This window comes from Leptopilina boulardi, unplaced genomic scaffold, assembly GCF_019393585.1.
Source record: "Leptopilina boulardi isolate dan_hultmark-lab unplaced genomic scaffold, ZJU_Lbou_2.1 LbouV2_354, whole genome shotgun sequence".
NCBI classification, from domain to species: domain Eukaryota; kingdom Metazoa; phylum Arthropoda; class Insecta; order Hymenoptera; family Figitidae; genus Leptopilina; species Leptopilina boulardi.
This window is the reverse complement of record NW_026137923.1, coordinates 1335211-1357591: the sequence shown is the minus strand read 5'-3', so window position 1 is coordinate 1357591 and position 22381 is coordinate 1335211. Positions and strand designations below refer to the sequence as shown.

Below are 22381 nucleotides of genomic sequence, written 5' to 3'. Positions count from 1 at the left end.
CTACTAATAACTGGAACAACTATTATTCTAAACTGCTAGTGACTGGAATAAGAATTGTTCGGGACAATTAGAGTGATTGGACAAACTATTACTCGGAAACTACCATAGCTGGAACAACTATTACTCGAATCTACTAGTGACTGAAACAACTATTTTTCGAAACAGCTATAGTGATTGGACCAATTAGACAAACTATTGTTCACAACTACTTTGACTAAAATAATTATTGTTCGGAACAACTATAGTGATTGGATCAACTATTGTGACTTTATCAAACATTTTTTGGAATAACTAAAACTAGAACAATTATTGTTCGGAACTAACAGTGAATAATGGCGGAAATTTGGAATCAGTAATTAATTGGGACAACTATTGTTCGCAACTGTTAGTGAATGAAAATTATTGTTCGGAAGAACTAGTGATTGGAACAACTATAATTTGCAACTATTAATGACTGGATCAACTATTGTTTGCAATGAGTTTTTTTTTTATTAAGTACTCCCTAAATCTGAATCAGTAGAAATTTCACTAATTCAATCAGTACTATTCATTTTAACTGAAGTTTCAGTTATTTTTTGAAATTTACTAATATAATTAGTGAATATATAAGCAGTAGAAAATAACTTATGTAAATCAGTAATTTGTATATAACATAACCTTTCAAATTAACTGTTAAATCAGTAGATTTTGCAGCCGCTGCCACATGTTTATATTACTGATTCAATCAGTAATTGATATTTTACTAATTGAATCAGTACATTTCTACTAATTATCAGTTGCTCAATTCTCGCTATGGCAATTAGTAGATTTCTACTGCTAATCAGTGAAATATCACTGATTCAGATTTAGAGAGTATTTTTTTAATCACATTCTATTTTAAATACTGATATTGTTCGAACATATAGGTATTTGCCTATAGTAACAGATCAGTATGTTTTTTTTAATCGCTAATAGTTCCAGCTGTAATTGTTATATATTTTAATTTTATTCAGATGTATCATTTTCCACCATTAATCATTTATTATGCGAAAAATTCTCTTGAATTTGAGTAAAGGGGTAAATGTGCAGAATAACTTGCAAAAAAAAGTGGGAATCGCGATATGAAGGGATGAGGATGATGGAGCGTATACAGAAGAGTTGGACCATATATAGAATTGAAACCTCTTTGTGAGTTTCGGATTTAAAAATGTAGTGGTGGGCTCTCTCGATCTTGCTGTGTATATATTGTGCGATGGTGGTTGAGAAAAGTGAATATATGACTGAAGAAAGAACGAACGATTGAAAAAAGGGGTGAGAAAAAGAGAGAGGGAGAAAGTAAAAAAAGAGTGATGTAAGGTGTGGGTGAAGACAAAGAATTGAGAGAAAGAGCCAGAAACAAGGTAAAAAGCAGAGAAAATCATTCGGGGTGAAATCGAAACTCAAGAGGGTACTGTAAGATACTTGCACCACTGCCTCTCGGCACTCCACTCTGTACTATACTAATAGCAGTCTCACATTTTGAGTCTTGGGTATATGGATTTATTCCAACCACTTTGAAGTCCCCTTACATACATATAGTAATATCGATCGAATCTATAAGTGTTCTTAACTGATTCAGACCTTCCGAGAAATTTTTTTGGGTTCAAAATTATATTGTCCTTGGTATCATTGCGGTGGAGTTTATATTAATATTTTTATTCTAAATTTAGTATATAAAAAATAATACAAAAGTTAAGAAAATAATTTTAAAAAATTAATTTTACTAATTAAAAAAATATGTTCTAAATATAATTAGAATATTTTTTTAAATTTATATAATTGTAATGAAAGGATAATATATGTATTTGAATGAGAAAATAAAAATTAAAGAAGTGAAATTAAAGGAACAAAAAAGCTATAATAATTGTATATAATATTACGAGTGTTTCAAGATATACGAATGGAAAAATAATGAACTGATGTCGCTTGTGCGCTCGTTGAAATCGTCAAACGTTTATGGTGAGGGACGTGTAACGCGTATAACTGAAATCTCAGCATCCACCCCCCTTAAAAATCCTGGGTATACCGCTCTTTCCCCTCGACTGGGCCCGTTCGTTTCTCTCTCCTCTCTTTCATCCCCTGCCGACACATACATACACATATATTCATATGTATGTATATCTATATATGTCGTATCGGGGGTCGCAAAAGTTGCAGCTGCATTTTTCGTCCAGGTGTGCTCTCTACCTTCTTCCATCGCACCATTTTGGCGATGTTGCCATAAGGGTAGCTCTTATGCCATTTGCCAACCGTATACAGCTTCCGATCAAACATTTTCTCTCATATGAATCGTTACGGCAACACTGGATATATTCATATCTGCCGAGAAATTCTTACTCACAAACTCAAATCACAACGAATTGTGACATTTTCCAAGTTACAACGTTTTTCCATTTTCCACAAAAATTATATATAGGTATGTGCGATCATTTATTTTTATACATTGTGACAAGAGAGATGTGTATATTATATATTATCGCCTTAAATATTGTGACTTCCGTGTTCCTTTTTCTTTATATATTATTTTTAAAAAATGTTTGTTTCCTGTATTTTTTAAAATTATATTCTACAATATTTTCCTGTCATTATTGTTTAGTTATATATACGGATACGTATGTATATATAAGTCTATTAAATTACTGCTCTTATTCAATAATGTATTTTTAAACGTATATAGTTATTTTTGTATATAGTATATGTATAAACATTAGCAAAATCTTTGTTATATAAAAAAGATGTAAATAAAAAAAGAAATATTTTTCTAGTGTACTTATTTTATATGTCCGGATATCTAGAATTTGGTTCAAATGTGTGACAACAATTTCCGGGAGGAAATTAAGAAAAAAAAATTAATGTCAGATATGAAATACTGAGACTGGCTTAGTTTTTACAATTAAATGAAGCATTTGGTTTATTTATAGTATATATATATATATATATATATATATATACATTTTTTATATGTTAAAATTAAAATAGAATATTTGATGTTCTTTAATCTTTAGGTAAAATCGAATATCAAAACAATATTTTTCTACAAGAGAATTTTCATATTATCAAAAATTTCATTTCGCAGAATTTTTTCTATTTAACAGAATTGTCATTTAGTAAATTTTTTATCAAACAGAATATTTATTTTACCGATTAAAAATATTGTTAAATAAAAACTCAGGTCAAATAGAAATTGTGATAAATAAAATTTCAGTTAAATAGACATATTGTTAAATAAGAATTCGCGTATAGGAATTTTGCTAAATAAAAATTCTCGTATATAAAAATTCAAAATTGAGTTAATTAAACTCCATTTAAATAAAAATTTTTGAAAAAGTGAAAATGTGTTCATTAAAAATTTCGTCAATAAATTTTTCTAAATTATTATAATCCCGTTAGATTTAATTCGAAATTATTATATTTAAAAAAAAAAATTGAAAAATATATAATAAAATTCTAGTTGTATTAAAATGAAATTTACGTCACATTGTAAATACAAATAGTGACGATAATAATAATAATAATAATTATGAGGTATAAGAGGATTTATAATTGAAGGCCGCGTGTTAAATTTACTAATGTGATTTGGTGAATCCTCATATAATGCTGTAATTCCGGTTGAAGGACAACGATAGATTCGAAAATGTCTCTTATCCACGTAAGCAGTAATCTATTTCATCATCAGGGAATAATCAGTGCGAGTCCGTACGTCCGCAGTTCAGACGCGTCATGGAGGTTCCGCACCCTTCCGGTTCCGGTGTTCCGGTAGGCTTGCCCTTACAAGGGGGACACACTATTACTTCCGTTTCAGGTGGGATACACGCTCAGCTGAACGATATGATACTCACATATATATTATACAATTCACGCGGATTTGCTGTCAATTTATTTCATATAATAATAATAATAATAAGCTTCTAATTTCACGTAATATAGTTGCAGCTTAATATCCATTTTCAAACATTTTCTCAAATTTAATATATAATGTGTTATACAAAAATCTAATCTTATTGTAATTTTTTTATATTACCTTATTTTAATTTTTCAAGGAAACTCTATTTTTTTTTTTTTATTTTGTTATTATATTTTCATGGGTATTTTCTACATTTTTTTATATTTATTTGGGTCAAACTCAATCCATTATATTTTATTTAAAATCGTTGCTACCTATTTTTAGAAAAAGGCCATAATTATTATTTTTGATTTCCGTACAATTCAATTTTCATAATTATTAATAAAATTTTATCTATTTACATTGGAAGTTTTTTAAAGATTAATTGCACGGAAAAAGGTTAATCTTGATACAAGTGATGCAAGAAAAAAAATGTAACCTCTATTGATAATTTAAATTTAAGTGGGTGAAAATTTAGGGGGATTTCATCTTTAAAATTTTAATTCCAAAATGATTATTACAAAATATAAGATTTTTCTAAAAGTAAGACTTTAGGTGAAATATAATAGACAAATATTTATATATTTATATAATAAATATATAATATTAATAATAATAAGTAATATTTAATATATTACAAATATTTTTAGTGCCTATATTTTTATATCAACTTTATAATCAATAAAATTAAAATTATTTATAATAACCTCGTCAAATAATTTTATAAAATAAAATTTTAGAGAAAATTTTGCAGGACGTAAAATGAAGCTAAAAAAACAATAAATATATGAGAGCTTCATGTATAACGACGATGATGGCAATTCAAAAGCGTGACACGTCGATAGGAGTTTTTAGGCTGGTCCGATGGAAAAGAGATCACCAACGGAAGTGGAAGTGGAAATTGAGGCAATAACGACGGTACTCTGTGTCGCTTATCGGCTGAATATCGCCGACTCGTCGTTTCCGTAGTTTCCACTCTAAAGTTGCCTATAACCAATCTGAACACGCGTGTATATATATATTTTACAACTCCCAGAGAACGTTCTCTGAATTTTCAACCCGTTCTCTATAATACTCTCAACTTTCAAGATAATCAAACATTTTTTTCCATTCTTGGAAAATTTCTCATAATATTAAATCTTTAGTTTTAATCTTCTACGAAAGTCGTATATATTTAAAAAAAAATATCCCATAAATTCACTTATTTTTATATTATTTTGTTATTTATATAATACCTATTTGTATATTTATAAATATACTTTACACTAAAAAAAAAAGTTTATTTGATTCAAATAATCGGTTACTTGACAATTATCGAAATATATATTTACTTGAACCAAATAATTTTTATTCAAGTTAATTAAATGGTATTTGTTTTAAATATAGAAATTATTGGTTCAAATACAGTTTATTTAATTTAAATAAAAATTATTTGGTTCAAGTAAATATTTATTTCGATAATTGTCAAGTAATCGATTATTTGAATCAAATAAATTTTTTTTTCAGTGTATTATTTATATTATTTTACAACCTATTAATTTCCTATCGAAATTAATTAATTAAAAATTAATTAACTTATTAATTAATTTATTAAAAAAATACAGAATTTTATAAAATTTAAATCAAACATCACTTGAAAAATATTTAATAATAATCTTATAAAGTGGAAAATATAATAAAATATATATATTTTTTTTAAATCCTACTATTATAAACAAAAAATGTAGATGAAAAAAAATTGATTTTCAAATGGTTTTCATGTGAGGGGATTTATGTATAATTGATTATTATAGAAATTTTCTGAGCGAGAAAAGAAAACCGCAGGAGGTACTTTGGATTCATATATATATATATATATACACATTCGAAAAATTAGAGTGTGCAAATCGCATCGATATAAGATAATGGTACGTCTTGTGTTATAACATATAACAGCGCGAACACGCAGTGACTAATGATGGAAGGTTTAAACAAAATGTTATATATATATGTATCATATTGTATATGCGTGTATATGTATATATTCGACCGAGGAAATTGCCTTTGCTCTCGCGCACAAAACCTACCGCATTGCGGCCTAAACAAGAGGCTCCATTAAGGCAAATGACTCGAGCGTGAACAACTCGTGATTAAAAGGGCGATTTATTATATGGATACCATGCTGCCACGGGGTTCTACCTTCTATCCGTCAAGTACACCGTTTTATTTTCACTCTCATTTCTTTATCTTGCGCGCTATTTCGCGCACTGTAAAATTACTCTCTTGCTCAACTTCTCTTTTTTTTCATTTTTCAAACATCCTCTGACTGAACTCTGCGATTATTTCACGTTTTCACGAGTAAAGTGCTGTTATATTTTCACTTTAAACAACTCGACTGTGTTTATATAGTGGCCTACTTTTCGCATAACTGATAAGTTATCTTCAAACTTCCAAACTGCGAGTTTACCAATCTTGCTTGTTCTTGCAAAGATTTTATGTATATATGTATATTATATAAAATATTCCCTATTGTTAATGTTCATTTTATAATTACATTAAGTTAACTGACTTTGAAATTCAAAAAAATCTATACACGGAAAAAAATGTTTAGTCAGAGCAACCAACATTTGGTTGCCACGGAAAAAAATATGGGATTGTTGGGCAAAGAATTTTTGGATTGTTGTCAGTAGATTTGTTAATATTACAATTCGAAATGTTAATATTACAATTCGGATTGTCATCAATACAACTGTATGTTGTTTTAACAACAATACGAATTTTTTGTTGTCTGTTTTGTTCAGTTTGCAATACCGTGCAGTTGCAGGAGCAAACTCTCTGTCGATTGCTGATGGAACAATCCGGATTTGTTCAGCTGACAGGTTTATTGTTCCATTTCTCGTGGTCATCTTGAATTTTCGCAAACTGGCGAGCAGATTGTAGCGTCGTTTGCTTCTGGCACATGTGCCACTTTTGCTTTTATTATTATTTTTTTTTAAATGACAAAGTGCTGTTAAATAATGAATTCGGTTAAAGTGAGAAATCTACTGCAAGCTAATGTGCGGTGAAGGGATGAAGAGACAATTTCATCGTTTATCGGTGAGTTATACACGGTTACTATTGAACATAACCTCACCTTAAAAAATACAAAATGCATATTAAATATTATTTAACAACAAATTTCAACTCAAAATAATCTTTTGGTTTCAGGTCAAAGAATTTGATTCAGAAACTGCATGTTCCACAGATTTTAATGCAAATGAAACTGGTGATATGACTTTTTTTTGTCCCAACAACAAATAGAACTGCTGGTTCTATATTGACAATCCGGAATTGTTGTGTGGACTTAATTTTTAGTAACCACAACAATTCTTTTTTCTCCGTGTGGGCCAACAAAAAGACTTTGTTGGTATTTAAGCGACCAAAATATTTGTTTAAGTTAACCAAAAAATTTGGTTGAGTGTTTTTTGGTGGACTTTGAGAAATCTCATCTCCGCCTGGGATCGAACCTCTGTTTTTAAACTGCGAGTCGGGAGCTCTGACTACTGGACTACCCACCCAATGCGCGCACTAACGTCGATAGTAATTTTTTTTTATTTGGTTGTCGTAACCAAATTTTGGTTGAAATTTAAAAATGTTGAACCGAATAATTTTGTTGGCCTAACTAATTGTTTGGTTAAGACAACTCTACGACTTTGTTTCAGCCAACTAAAATTTGGTTACAAGAACCAAAAGTCTTATTATTTTTAAAAAATTTTCAAAATGATCATTAAAGTTATCAACACGAAAAAAATAGTTCGTGAAACTTTCGTAAACTAGTTGTTCACTTTCGGACGGGCCCAAAATTTGGAAATCTTTCATTAACTTCTTCCAAGATTTCACGAATGTTCATCATTCTCTTCATGACGATCAATGTCTGTGCACGCGCACAAAAAAAAGTTTGTGGAATCTTGAAAAAAAAGTTAATGAAAGATTTCCAAACTTTGGGCCCGTCCAAAAGTGAACAACTATAGTTTACGAAAGTTTAACGAACTATTTTTTTCCGTGAAGTTAATTGAAAATTTTCAAAAAATGAAAAGAATTTAAACTCTATTCTCTTTTACGTAAATTATTTATGTTAAAATCGAAAAATCATGAAGGATTAAATTTAAATTATGAAGCACATTGTAATACAAAAGGGTGTATATTTTATTGTTCACCGAAGAGTGAAACTGATATATTTATATTTCGTTAACATATTTCATGGGAATCACGAGGGCACGGATTTAAAGTTAAAATACAGGTGGAATGGGACACGATAATATAATTATCGTCAAATTGTGCGCAGTCTATATATACATATATGGGAAATCTGAACACCACCTGTCAAAACTGAAGTGCATATGCGATGGAACTTGGCGTTACGATAAAAAAATATATATACATATGTATATATATATGTGCAGCTTATGGGAACTCTGTCTTATGGGTTTAATAAATACTATAATTATATTCACGGGGTATACATATATATAGTACTTGAATAGTACTCGAAATTACATATATATATATATATGTACATTCAATTGCAATCACTTATTCCTACCGACCATTGACTATGGTAATTTTTACTTATTCATCATTTTTTATTATATTTGTCTTTTTCTTCACTTTGTATAATCATTTGCTTGTTATTTTATTTTCTCTTCGGTTTATATCATACCTGTAATTTCATTTTACAGATGATATTATTTACAAATTGTATATTACGATATGTTTTAGGTAATTTATTACTATAATAGTTATTATTTTTTATATTATTATTACATAAATAGATTTAAAACATAATGATTATAAAAATAATAATAATATGTTATATTATATATTATAACATATATTATAAAAATAATAAATAATTTATATATTATAGATGGTAAATTGTTTTTTGAGAGACAAAAAAAAATTGAGTTTCCGCTCTTTATTCTCGTCGCGTGATTTTAATTAATTACATTTTTCAGAGATATTTTCAGAAAAATTGGAAGACATTTTTTTTAATACATTAACTGTTGTTAATGGTTGTTTCGACGACAGGTGGAGGACGGGTTGAATTTTTCGAGCTTGATAGTGCGCGGGGGTAAGATTGCCCTGTCACCTTGACAAATGGTTTGTGAGCTATAAAGGTACCAGTAGCAAATGGTGGATGAAAAAAAAAAAAAAGAAAGAGAGTTCATATATTTTTACTATTTTCTTCGTTTCCCTATATATATTTTTTTTTCTCGCCCTTCACGTGTTCTATGTCCCACGACACCCCTTATTTGAAGATATGTACCTTGATTACCAATCACCGCCTACGTCATCGTCAACGATTAGTCATTAATGATCGACAGTTGCGGCAAATTATTATCCACGACAAGGAAATTATATAGACGCTTCCTCCTCAAAGTGCTTTTCCAATATATTAGCGTGCAATAATATCCACATCTTTAAAAAAATTTTATACAAAGCAAATTTCAATATCAAAAAAAAAATACAATTTCTATTTTTGTTAATTTCGTATTATCTAAAAATTTTTGAGTATTAGTTGGTAATTAATTATGATTTTTTTAAAAGCCTATCATACTCTCTAAATCTGAATTAGTAAAAATCTTTACTAATTTAAATTAGTGACTCACTTTTTGCTCTCTAAATCTGAATTAGTAGAAATCTTTACTAATTTAAATTAGTGACTCACTTTTTGCTTTAGAATCAGTTAAATTTTACTAATTGAGAAGCAAAAAGTGAGTCACTAATTCAAATTAGTAAACTTTTTTTACTAATTCAGATTTAGAGAGCACATCTTAAGTCCATTTTTTTAAAAAAATTACTTTTTCATTGAAAATTTTTTCTATCAATGAAACCTAAAAAATTATTATTAATTTCCATATTAATAATTAAGAAGTAATTAAAGATTTTTGCGGGGAAATATGTTCATTACTCGTTTGCGGCTTCTAATATTTTTGATTGCAATGTTACGCTCCATTTGTATAGGAATGTGCGATCGTCACTCCAACTTCATTTAGTCGCGGTATATATATACTTGAAACACACACAGATATCGATGCAGCCCAATGGTGGTGATATAACTTTAATTAGATGAATTAGATCATTTTGCGTTACTGAAAGTCACGTCCAATGCGATTATTCCACCGTGACTTCCTGGTACCGGCAAAAACACGAAAAAAAACTATTTTCAATGAAATAGTCAACTTTTTTTTCCCCCTCCCATAATAAAAACCATGAAAGCCATTGTTTGAGAAGATCAAAATATTTCCCATTCAAATAGAAAAAAAATTTTCAGAAATTGATTTTTTTTTATGTCCCAAAAAATCATTTTATTCATAAATGTTTATAAATTATTTTATTTAAATTCAAAAAATTTATGTGAATTGACCTTTAATTAATTTTTTAAAATACAATTTAATAAAAAATTATATTTTGCAATTAAACAAAATCCAAGTTTAGAAATTTGTTTGCAGCACATAAAAGAAATGTCAATTTATTCACGAAATGATTTAGCAGGTATATATATATATAGAGAGAGAGAGAACAAAAATCAATTCGGTGGGCAATAAATAATGATGTTTAATTAGTCCGGTGAAATTCGAATTTTGAAAATTGATGATTGCTTTGTGTGTGTGTGTGTGTGGGAATTTTTTTCTTTCTCTGTTCTTTTTTTATGAAGGGGGAGAGAGGGGGGAATGTTGTGGGAGTGAAATCAGAGAGAGTATTCATTGGTGGTAATTGAAAATTCACCCCCAACGTATTGGCACGTACACACACGTCGTTGTGTCGACCAAAAATCACATTCTCGTTGCCACCCCTCGAATTAACATGGAGCATAAAGGCATTCCCACACAGGAGTAGCTCACGCAACCAGTACGCATGAATGCATAATGTCTGTGGACAGTGATTTCCACCCTCTGCGAGCCTCGACACCCTCTTCACCCCTCAATATATATATATATATATATAGGGACAGATGGGGTTCTCACGACCCCCACCCAATGCGCGCACTAATGTCGCTAGTAATCGAGGTCGATACTGCTACTGTCATAACACCCAAAGACACGCAACATTTAGTTTGCTTTACCGCAATGAATTATGCCCTGTCACCTTTCAATTTGCTTTGTAATTCCTTTTTCTTTTTTTTTTATTTTTAGACGCAATTATCTGTCTTTTAATTCGATCCTAACGTGTTGCTATATATTAAATATATATATAACGTTATTATTATATCTTAATAACATTTGACATTTTAAGTGTACATATATATATATATATACAAATATGAAATTGTCTCGAGGTCAATATTAATGAACGGCAATTAGATGCTTTTTAATCGTGTGTAGGTTTAAAAAAATATTATATATAACCAAAATTTGGTTGGGCCAACAAAAAAATTTTGTTGGTATTTAAGCGACCAAACTATTTGTATGAGTCAACCAAAAAAATTTGGTTAAGTGTTGAAATATTTGTGGACTTTGAAAAATCTCATCTCCGCCTGGGATCGAACCTCTGTTTTAAAACTGAAGATTGGGAGCTCTGACCACTGGTCTTTGTGAGAGATTTAAACTATAACTGTTCTCTTAAGCTATGAGCTGAGAGCGAATCAAATTATTTGGTTGTCGCAACCAAATTTTGGTTAGGACAACAAACGATCATTTGGTTTTTTAGACCAAACTATTTTGTAGTGTTAACCAAATTATGTTGTTGTCGTAACCGAATTTTGGTTGGAATTTAAAAATGTTCAACCAAATAATTTTGTTGGCCTAACCAAATGTTTGGTTGAGATAACTCTACGTCTTTGTTTCAGCCAACCAAAATTTAGTTACAAGAACCAAAATTGACTAATCAAACAATTTTGTTGCAAGCACTAAATTAAAAAAAAGTTTTCTAACAATATCCATATCACTGAGAAAAGGGTTTGGTTTTAACAACAAAACGTTTTTTTTTTTTGGTATTTAAGCAACCAAAATTTTTCTGATTTGCCGAATATTATTAATAAAATTTTTTGAATTATACTAAGACTAATATTTTTATTAATATTAATAATAAATCACAATGATTTTGATGATGTTTTTTATTATAAAGAATGATTTTATGCGAATAATGGGATAACGAATTTAATAAAATGAAATGAAATGTGTGTATTTAATAAATTAAGGAAACAAGTGGTTTTATGTACATAATTATCAGATTTTGTCGGATTTAAATTAATACGATATGTTATATATATATATATATATGTGATGTGTATGGGACAGTAAATATTGTATAACATAAAATGAGTGTTTGTATATTTGGTGAAAATTGTGTATACATTAAATACGTATATCAGTGAGAGAATTGCATGTCATACAGAGCGTATAACGATCATCCCTTATCGTCTCTCTTCAAACGACATTATTAACGCGTGACAGTGCTATCATTCTTTATTTATGAAATCGCAACTGCGACATAACGAAAATAACGACCCTGTCTATCAATCTCATCGAATGTTAAAATCAATTACTCATTATTATTTTTTTTTCTAATTAAAACAAATAACTGAAACGTTCATAATTTCTGTTCTTTTCTCACTCTTTCTTTCTTTCTACAATATATATATTTATATATATATGCAAACACAATTTGTCACTCATTTTCACATATATTCTTTGATAATATTTTTCCAATAAAATATATCTTCAATTATAATTGTAACATTTTTAAGTTTTATTTTACGCTAATTATACAATACACTCATAGAGAAAAATTATATTTGAACCAAACACATTTTTTATTTATTCAATTTTTTTATTATTTGAAATTAAAATTTTTTCAACTTCAATAAACATTTGTTAATAATATTTTTCATAACAAATACATGAATAATAATAATTTATTTCATTGTATAGGCCTTTACAATTTCCATCCTAATATATAAATAATAATCTTAATTACTAATAACAAATACAGTTTATTATACACTCTATTTGCTTATTTTTGAACAAATTTTGAAAATAATTTAAAAAATACAGTTATACAAAAAAAACAGAGTGCATGAAGATAACTTTTCTCTTAGTATTTTTTAAATTTCTGATTCATGAAATTAATTATACTAAATTTTAATAATAATATCTGTATTTAAATTCAATAACAATATGAAATTATCATTCATAAATGCGATATTTAAAAAAATATAAATACCATTTAAATGAAGAATTAGATTTATAAAATTTACAAACAGCTTTCATAACATGCAAATCCCTAAATTGAAAAGAAGTTTTTTAATTAAAAGTTTTCATAATTTTTTTTCTTCTCTTGCAGGTCGGATAGTGAACGCAAGATGATAAATCCGGAAACCGGTTGTTACTCATCCGAGTCGGTGCGAGCGTGGTGAGTTACATATTTTTATACCCCTTTATATTTATATATATAAAACTTTTTTCTTCTTATATGAAACAAAAAATGCAAATAAAAATTAACAATGAATATGTCTGATTATAACATCAAAATATCATGATTGCAATTCACTGAAAGTGAAAACTAGGTAAGGGAATATAAGGGAACTGTATATATATAAGTTTATATGTTAATTAACAGACCCTGACATTAATTTGAGACCTGTTGCCAATATTTAGACTTGAAAAAAGCGCGTTTGAAGTATCCATTAGTTAAACACGTTATTTTTTTTTAAACCCCCTTTTACGTGTGCACTAACAACGTCAGTGTCACACAGGGGTTGCACATATAATTCTACGTCGCAAGGAGCATATTTACCTCTTAATCTAAATATGGAATAATTTTTACCAAACTGTGCCCTTCTCCACCCCACCCCTACTCTGACGAAAATCTGGTTTTAGCTTTAATCAGTCTCGACTTTCAACTCGCACTCTTCAATCTCTCATTAACGAAGTCGAGTTGTAATTAGTTTGAAAATTCCAAATGTATGTTATTTTTTTCATTACATGCAAAATGCGTTCACTGCAAAAAAATTCTTTAAAGGAGAAAAGCTCATTGGGAAAATAACATTTAAAATACAAAATTAATAATATACATATAGGACACACAAAAAAAAATATATATTGTTCGAAACAACCAATATTTGTTTAAATTTTAAAACAATCAAATTTTTGTTGAAACAACCAAATAAATCTATTGCTAGACAGTTAACCAAACTTTTGGTTGAATCAATAAAAATTTTATTTAACTCAATTAAATTCTTTGTTCAATTGAAAAATTTATTAAAAGACACGGAAAAAAGTTTTGTTTGAACCAAATATACAATTTTTTTATATTAACCCCTTGACAGTCCAGGGCCCATATGTGGCAAGAAAAAGTCGTGCCACCTTTGTGCAAGTGGCCATATATGGCCATCGCAAAAAAATAATACTAAATTTAATTTGATTCGCCTGAAATTTGTTACTCGGGGGTTTTTGGGGTCGCTGAATCCAAATTTGAAGTCAGATTTCAAAAAAACAAAATGGCGGACCCAAAATGGCGACCATGAAAACTTAAAATTTATCAGATTTACATGAAACTCGTTGTTCAGGGGTTTTCGGGGTCTCTGATTACGAATCTGAAGTCGGTTTTTCAAAATTCAAAATGGCGGATCCAATATGGCGGATAATTTAAAAATTAATGCGTTTTGACCACAAATTGTTACTCGAGGGTTTTCGTAGTCGCTGAATTCGAATTTGAGGTCAGTTTTTCAAAATTCAAAATGGCGGATCCAATATGGCGGACAAATTTTTAAAAAATCAATCCGATTTGTCTGAAATTTGTTACTCGGGGGTTTTTGGGATCGCTGAATTCGAATTTGAGGTCGGTTTTTTGAAATTCAAAATAGCGGATCCATTATGGCGGACAAATTTTTAAAAAATTTGTCCGCCATATTGGATCCGCCATTTTGAATTTTGAAAAACTGACCTCAAATTCGAATTCAGCGACCACAAAAACCTTAAATATGATGAAGTCATATTTTTTTGGAAACTTTTTTTTCGGACCGTTTTAGGCCCACCAGCGATTTTTAACTGGACTGCGAAGGGGTTAATACAATTGTTTTGGATATTTCAATCAAAACATGTTTGCAATTTAAATATCTAAATATTAATTTGATTTAAATAAACGTTTGGTTTATTTTAATAAATTTATCTTGAACAAAGAAAAAAAACCATGAGCATTTGAAAAAAAAGTTTTGGTGGATTTAACTAAAAGTTTCATTAACTTTATAGCAATACATTTATTTGGTTGATTTAATCAATATTTTGTTAATTTAATAACCAAAATTTATATTGTTTCAAACAAATTTAATTAGGTACTTAAAAAATTAATTGTATATTAAAAATTCAATTTGTTTTAAAATATCAATTATTCAAGTGAAATTTTCATAATTTGAATTTAATTGCCAAATGAATAAAAAAGTAAGAAACAATTTTAAAATTTCTCAAAACAAATTTTTAATTACTTTTAATTCATTGTTATTTTAAGTTAAATTAAAAAATTAAATCTTTAAAATTTCCAAATGCAATATATTACTATTTTTAATATTTTTACTTTTGTATATGATTTTATATTTTACTAGATGTTAGTTTTAATGGAATTTTTTTTTTTATTGCTGTAGAAATCTTCGATATTGCAATATATAGATATGGGTGATTCTCCAGAAACAGGTCACTTTTGATTCTTTGATTAATTAGTTAATAAATATTATCTAGAATTGGTTTATTTTTTTTTAAATTTCTTCATTTTAATGATCTTTATTAAACTCATTATCAATATAATGATATTTTACTTCCCAAAATTTAATTTGTCATCTGAAATATGCTAAAAATATACTTTTGCTCGTTCCACACATGGATTTTGCTATTTTTGAATAAAATTTTTGACATTAAAATTAAAAAAATAAAATTTTTCATTATAGTCATTTTAAAGTATGGCTGAAAAACTGTTATTCCCTAAAAGGGTTTTTAATTTTTCGTCCATTTAAATAAAAAAATGTTTATTTATAATGTTTCTTCGTAAATTTTTTTCTGGATCCGGAGTTGAGAATTTGACTAGTTTTTCGAGGTTTTGCTTGTTATTTTCATTGTAACTAAAGCAATTTTTTGATAAATATGTGTAAAAATCCCAATTGAATAAAAATCAACGGTACTAATTAACTAATTAACTTTTAAATTTATATTATTAAACAATACAATTTGCGTATTTTTATTATGTCTCAACTCCGAACCTGTTTAAAACAATCGTTTTTCAAAATAATTTTGAATTTCAACCTATAGTATCGATAAAAGTAATAAAATTGTATAAAATCCCTAAAGGATTTTTTATTTAGTCCTTAATTAACAAAGTAATTAATGTTTTTCATTTGTTTCTCAACTCCAGCTCTCTCAACTCCGGCCCCCGAAATTTTATTGAGCATGCGCAAGTTTCGCGCGAGCAGAAACGACACTCAACTACAGGGCCGTCATTCAGCTTTTCAGTTCCCTTGCGTTTAAGAAACTTAATTTTTTTTCTCTATTTTTATAAAAAAAAGCCGAGATAAATTTCTACAAAACAATTAATTTTTGCAAAGAAATTATTGTTTTGTTCTCGAAAAATTAAATATTAAAAATTTAATTACATGTCTGCGCAAAAACAATGGTGCCTGGGGCCCCGGCCGCCCTTGCTACGCTATTGCGCTGAAAGTACTACAATACATATTTATCGTTAAAATTACATTAAAAACGGTTTTTAAGCTCAAATATTTATTAGAATCACTTGTTCCAATCATAATTAATACAAAGGATGCAATAAACATGTATTTTTAAATAATTTTGAAAAAAAAATTCCTTATTCAAAAGTGACCCGTTTCTGGAGAATCACCCATATATATACAATATTACTGTCCACAAATATGGCTTCAATATTGCAGAATATTTCATAATACTAAAAATATTACATTATAATGTAAAATTTTTATAATTAAATATTACATGCATCAAAAAATTACTCTCATTTTGCATTCATATAATTAACGAAAAAAAATTTTCTCTGGCTGTACTTTCAATTTTTGCATTTTTGTTTTTCCTTATTTATTCAAAAACGTGTATATACCTATAAAATCTTTGTATATGGATACGAGAGTATTTAGGAAAAAAAAGTGCAATACATTGAGAAGGCACTTGATTCGCGAAGCTGGTACTTGAGTTTAATAATAAAATGTCGCATTGTCACTTGAAGGGTCGTGCTCGAGGGTGGTTTTTGGTGCGACGTGCGTATATATATATGTATATTGTCGTCGCATTCTTCCACACCCCTGAGAGAGAGAGAAAAATATATGTGTAGTACACTTTGAAATCTAAAGGACTGCTTTCACGTGCGAGTGACCCCGACATTTTCTGTTCTTCTCGCTTTGCGGTAATTTATTGCCGTGTTCCTTGACAACACTCTTTACGCATGCTTTCGAATGTTTTTATTAACGCTTTGCACGAACGCCCATCATGAGTATCTTAACCGCCCCGCACAAAAAAGAAAAAAAAAATCAACATAACAATCCTAGAATTCTACACAAAAATCATTGTTCCTGTTAAAAGAGTTTTAAAAACTTTTTTTTTATCCCAATTATCGTTATAAATTTCATTCAAATTTTTACAATATTTAATTCATTAAATTAACAATTAATTCAAAGTGCTAATTGAATTAAATAAAAGACACATTGTAAAACAAATTTTATAAATTTAAATTATTTTGAAAATCAAAAATATTACTTATAGAATAAAAATCGGCGCAATAATCCATATAAAAATATTTTTTAAAAAATTAATCTCGCACAAAAAATTATAATCGATTCAATGTCTTATTTGAAAAATTTATAATTTGAAATTCAACTGATTGTAATGCTTGTTTATTATTGTTTTGATATTCGTTTAATATAGTAATTGTATTCCTGAACAAGAGGAGAGGTATCTTTTGTCTGGATTCTAAAATTTAATATTTCAAACTAATAGTAATTAATTAATTTATGTTTTTGTATTTTAAACGTTTATTATTATGTAATTTCATTTATTATTTAAAATTTTTTAATTTTATAATTTTTTAATGGTCTTTTTAGTAAATTTTTTTTCAAAATTCTCTTACGGATTGAAGTAAAAAAAAATGTTTTTTTCTTTTATTATTTTTTTCTTTTGTAGAATAAAGTTTTGAAAACATAAAGATTTGCATCAAAAAATCGATTTCTAAAAATTTGGGTATTACAAAATGCTTTCTCTATAAGGAAATAAAATTAATTTACATAGAAAAAATTATTTTAAAGAATAAAAATTAATTTTAAAAATCTAAATTTCTTGGAAATTTGAAGGATGTAAAAACATCAATGATCGAACTGGATCAAGATATATTTATTTCCTTGATCGTGCGCGTCCATAGTAGAGAGGTGATGCACGCGATTGTAATGTATAAGAAAAGAGCAATTCGAAGGGCTCTAATGCGATTAGGGTCGTTATCAGATGTCACTTCTCCTTCTTGCGTGATGACGCCGTCACGGTCGTTTGTCATCACGTGACGTCGTCACGACGAACATGATTTAGTTCCGCTTCCAAGTTTTATATATATATGTATATACCCTTCTTCTTCATTCCTTGTTCTTTATTTTGTGTGTAGCACTATTTTTCCCCGCGTGCATTGCTCACAAAAATCTCAGTGAAAATATTTCTGGACATATAAATACATATATATAAAATGAAAGACCCTCGGCGAATTTTTAACGCACGATTTACTTCTAACGCCCCCCATGTGTTCTGTCAAGAAAAGAAAAATAGATAAATTTTATTACCGCTTTTCCATATAATGTTAATGCACTTCTTGTTCTGCGACGCATTTGCATTGAATAAAAAAATATATTTTTTTCATAAGAAAATTGCTTTTGTGATGGATTCTGTATTATATATACATATATATATTTAAAATATGCGAAATATAATTTTTAATAAAAAATAATTAATCCTTTATTTATATCAATATTAATACCCAAGAATTATTAATTAACGGAATGTTTTTCTTTTAATCGATTATATAGGTATACCTAAAAATGTATATTTGAATAATAAAATTTACATAATCAATTAGATAATAAAAAATTATAATTGAAAATAAATAGGTATGTAAAAAAATAAATATTTTTAATATTTAATTATTATTTAAATTAATAATTAAATAATAATAAACCAATTAAAACGTAAAAATAGTGATCGAAAATTTCTTCAAAAATCAATGCATTATCATATATTTTGTTGTTGTTAGAAAATACTGGTGCAATTTTCAGATGCAGTTTATAATTTTTTTTTTAACATATATACATAATATTAGAATGTTAGAAGAATTCTTGAAAAAATGTACCACTTATGTATATTCGCTCACTACCAGACAATTTAGAAATTGGCAAATTGCTTTAGGGCTGATTTCAGAGGTGAACACCCGTAAGTAGGTTAATTTTGAAAAGAAGGTAAAAACTAGAAATAAAAAATGTATATACGTGGACAGGCAGGGCGCTATTAAAAAAAGGGGGGGGGGTCGGAAAAAAGTATAAGCTCGCGTGTTGCACGAACTCTTCTCGAATGTATATATATATATATATATAAGGCGACTGCAAAGTGTTCAGACGTACGTTTACGTTGACGTTAATGCCTTTCGACTTCCCTTAAAATACCGAGACAACATAGCACATTAGGAAAGAAGCCACGAACTGTTAAGATTGTAAGAAAGTCAAGGAAATCCTGTTAAGTATATATACTCGTATAAAGATGCTATACAGAAAGTGCGAGCAGGGGTCGACGTCGTCGTCGTTGTCGTCATCGTGGCGAGGGTGTGGCTAAAAGATAGCGGTGATTAGATGTTACACCCCACCAAATGACCGTTCTGAGGGGTTGAAAGCTGGAAAATTCATTGAGTTACTTGAGCTAGTTACTCGTATATCAACCGGGAAGGAAGTCGTTGCTCTTCAACCCCTAAGGGTCGTCGCGTAGTCGTAGTCGTCGTCATGGTATAATCCTAATTTTCTCTTCAGATAATTAATTCTTACGCAACCTGCGATAATTTCATTGTTAAGTCAATATGATTTATTCATTCACATTCATTTATGATAATTAGTCGAGCAATAGAAACATTTGCGAAATATTTGAGTGTAATAGCCCCCCTCAATATATTCCATATCAAGAGAAATCTTTTATTTGCGTTTATTTAAGAAAAATAAAATTTCTTTGAATTAAATAAAAATTTATTTATTGTCACAGGAGCCTAATAATTTTTTATTTGTTTTCAATATTATAATTTAGAACAAATAAAATTTCATTTAATGCAAATAACATTTTTCTTTAAACTATAAATTAACATTTATTTGAAACAAATAATAAAAATATTTTTTTTGCGCTTAATAAAATTTTTATTTGTGCTAAATGAAATTTTATTTGTTCTAAATTAAATTTTGTATTGAAAATAAAAAGTTATTAGGATTTTTATTTGACTCAAAAAAAAAATTTTAATTAAAACTTTGCTTAAATGAAAATTCTACAATTTGAATATTTTGATCAACATTAATTTTACTTTATATAAAATTCAAATAAATAAAAATTCGTCCTTGTAATAGTCTTTTGTTTACCTTGTAAATTATTTCCAATAAATTAAAAGAAAGCAAAAAAAAAAGTAATTCTTTGTGTATAAGTTTGCGACTATTTCTCATATCTGATTCTTCTTTAAACACTCACATAATACATATATGTATGTGTATAAATATCTGTAAATAGAAGCGATTTTGCTATAGCCAAAGAATTGGTGTCAATCAGGATTTTCTTTATATATGGTACAACTTTGATTATATTATTTGATTCGCGGGTAACAATGAAAATCGTAAGTCACGCGTAACAGTTTAACGGTCAAATAAATAAATCCCGCGTGCGCACGCACTCACCTTGGAGCCCTCGTGTTTTGGTTCATTATAGAAAAAACATCGAAACAAGAAAACAGTTGAACGGGAAGTGAAGAAAAAAAATGGTCAACTTTATTTGAGGGTCGCTGGAAAAATGTGCAAAAAAAAAAAATATATATACCCAAAGTGTTGCGTTGTATAGAAAGAAAAAAAGTTAAGGAATGAAGAGAAAAAAAAATTGAAAACGAAATGTCGATCATATGTATACCCACAAAATTAGTCCGTGCGGTAACAATTTACTAACAAAACAAGAAATCTTCGAAATCTCAGAAACCTTGACGAGCATCCGCATATATCCATATGTAATTTGTCAAAGGACCCTCTCGTTTAGTTTCACTTTTCTACAAGACAGCAAATTTGTCTTAAGCAAGGAAAACAAACACTCGATCTATATACGAGATATACATAAACAAGGATCTCCTTTCCGACAAATTTTCCGTCCTCATTTTCTTTTACTACTTTCGTTTTAGGAATAATATCTATACACTCAGAGAAATTATTTATCAAAACTCAAATACAAATATAATTGAATTAGATAAAACAATATATTTATCTCAGAGATTAAAAAAAAACTCATTATTTGATTTGAAATAAATAAATTTTATTTTGCACAAATAAAATTTTAGAACTAAATAAATATTTATTTAGCTTTGAGCGAGGCTCTGAGAGACTATATACTAAAATGAAATAAATTGAAAAGCAAAAAATTACTATACGATCAAGAAATGCCGAAATTGAAAAAAAATGCAATAAGATAGCCTCGCGGTTAATATTATTTTGAGCGATCGATTTTAATTCCCCGAAATCCAGACGCGCGCATTTCTGATGTCTCTCTCTCTCTCTCTGTTTCAGTGTCTCCTATATATATATATATATATATATATATATATATATATGCATTTTTTGCTTGGTCAGCGAGATTTGCATAAATTACCAGTAGATTTTATTCTTCCAAGAACGTTATAGTCGCCTCAAGAACGATGCACGCGCGTCCGTAACCATATTTATGGTGACCATTTCTATATTACGATATGGTATATAATATATAATAACGTGCGCGTATTTTGAATTGGAATCTCTCGGTGGCTGATGATACAGACATGAGTTTCATATGTCTCTTACTGCGCACTTAAATTAATGATCCTTTTGATTTAGATGCCCGTGTGCCAGGCGACTGTAAATAGAAAGAAAACCCTTTCATCAAAAAACTCGTAAAGAACCACTTGAAATATAATAAAAAATAATAATAATAATAATATTAATAATAATTCCAATAATATAAAGAACGAGCAATTATTACTTTTACAACATCCACTGCGAGCTTTTATCGACTTTAACAATTATAATTTATTTATTATGTATATTAATTATTTATTTTAATTTTTCAATGTCAAATATAAATAAATTTCAGTCCTCGAATTAACACGATTATTGCTAAAATGGTCTGAAATTTCATTTTTCTTGTAAGAACTCAATTTTTTCTCCTTAGATAAAAAAAAATGGTAAATAGAGTCGAGACTATATATATTTGATAATAATATATA

At 28.3% G+C, this 22381-nt stretch overlaps 1 protein-coding gene across 4 annotated transcripts in view; it reads left to right on the top strand.

Annotated features, from left to right (window-relative positions):
- LOC127286403 (transcription factor Sox-2-like) overlaps positions 1-22381 on the top strand; it is a 192536-nt gene that overhangs the window by 70472 nt on the left and 99683 nt on the right. For all 4 annotated transcript variants that reach the window (XM_051312818.1, XM_051312817.1, XM_051312814.1 and 1 more), the window contains exon 2: positions 13205-13273. In XM_051312818.1, the coding sequence (XP_051168775.1) occupies positions 13205-13273 (69 nt within the window). The remainder of the gene's footprint in view (positions 1-13204; positions 13274-22381) is intronic.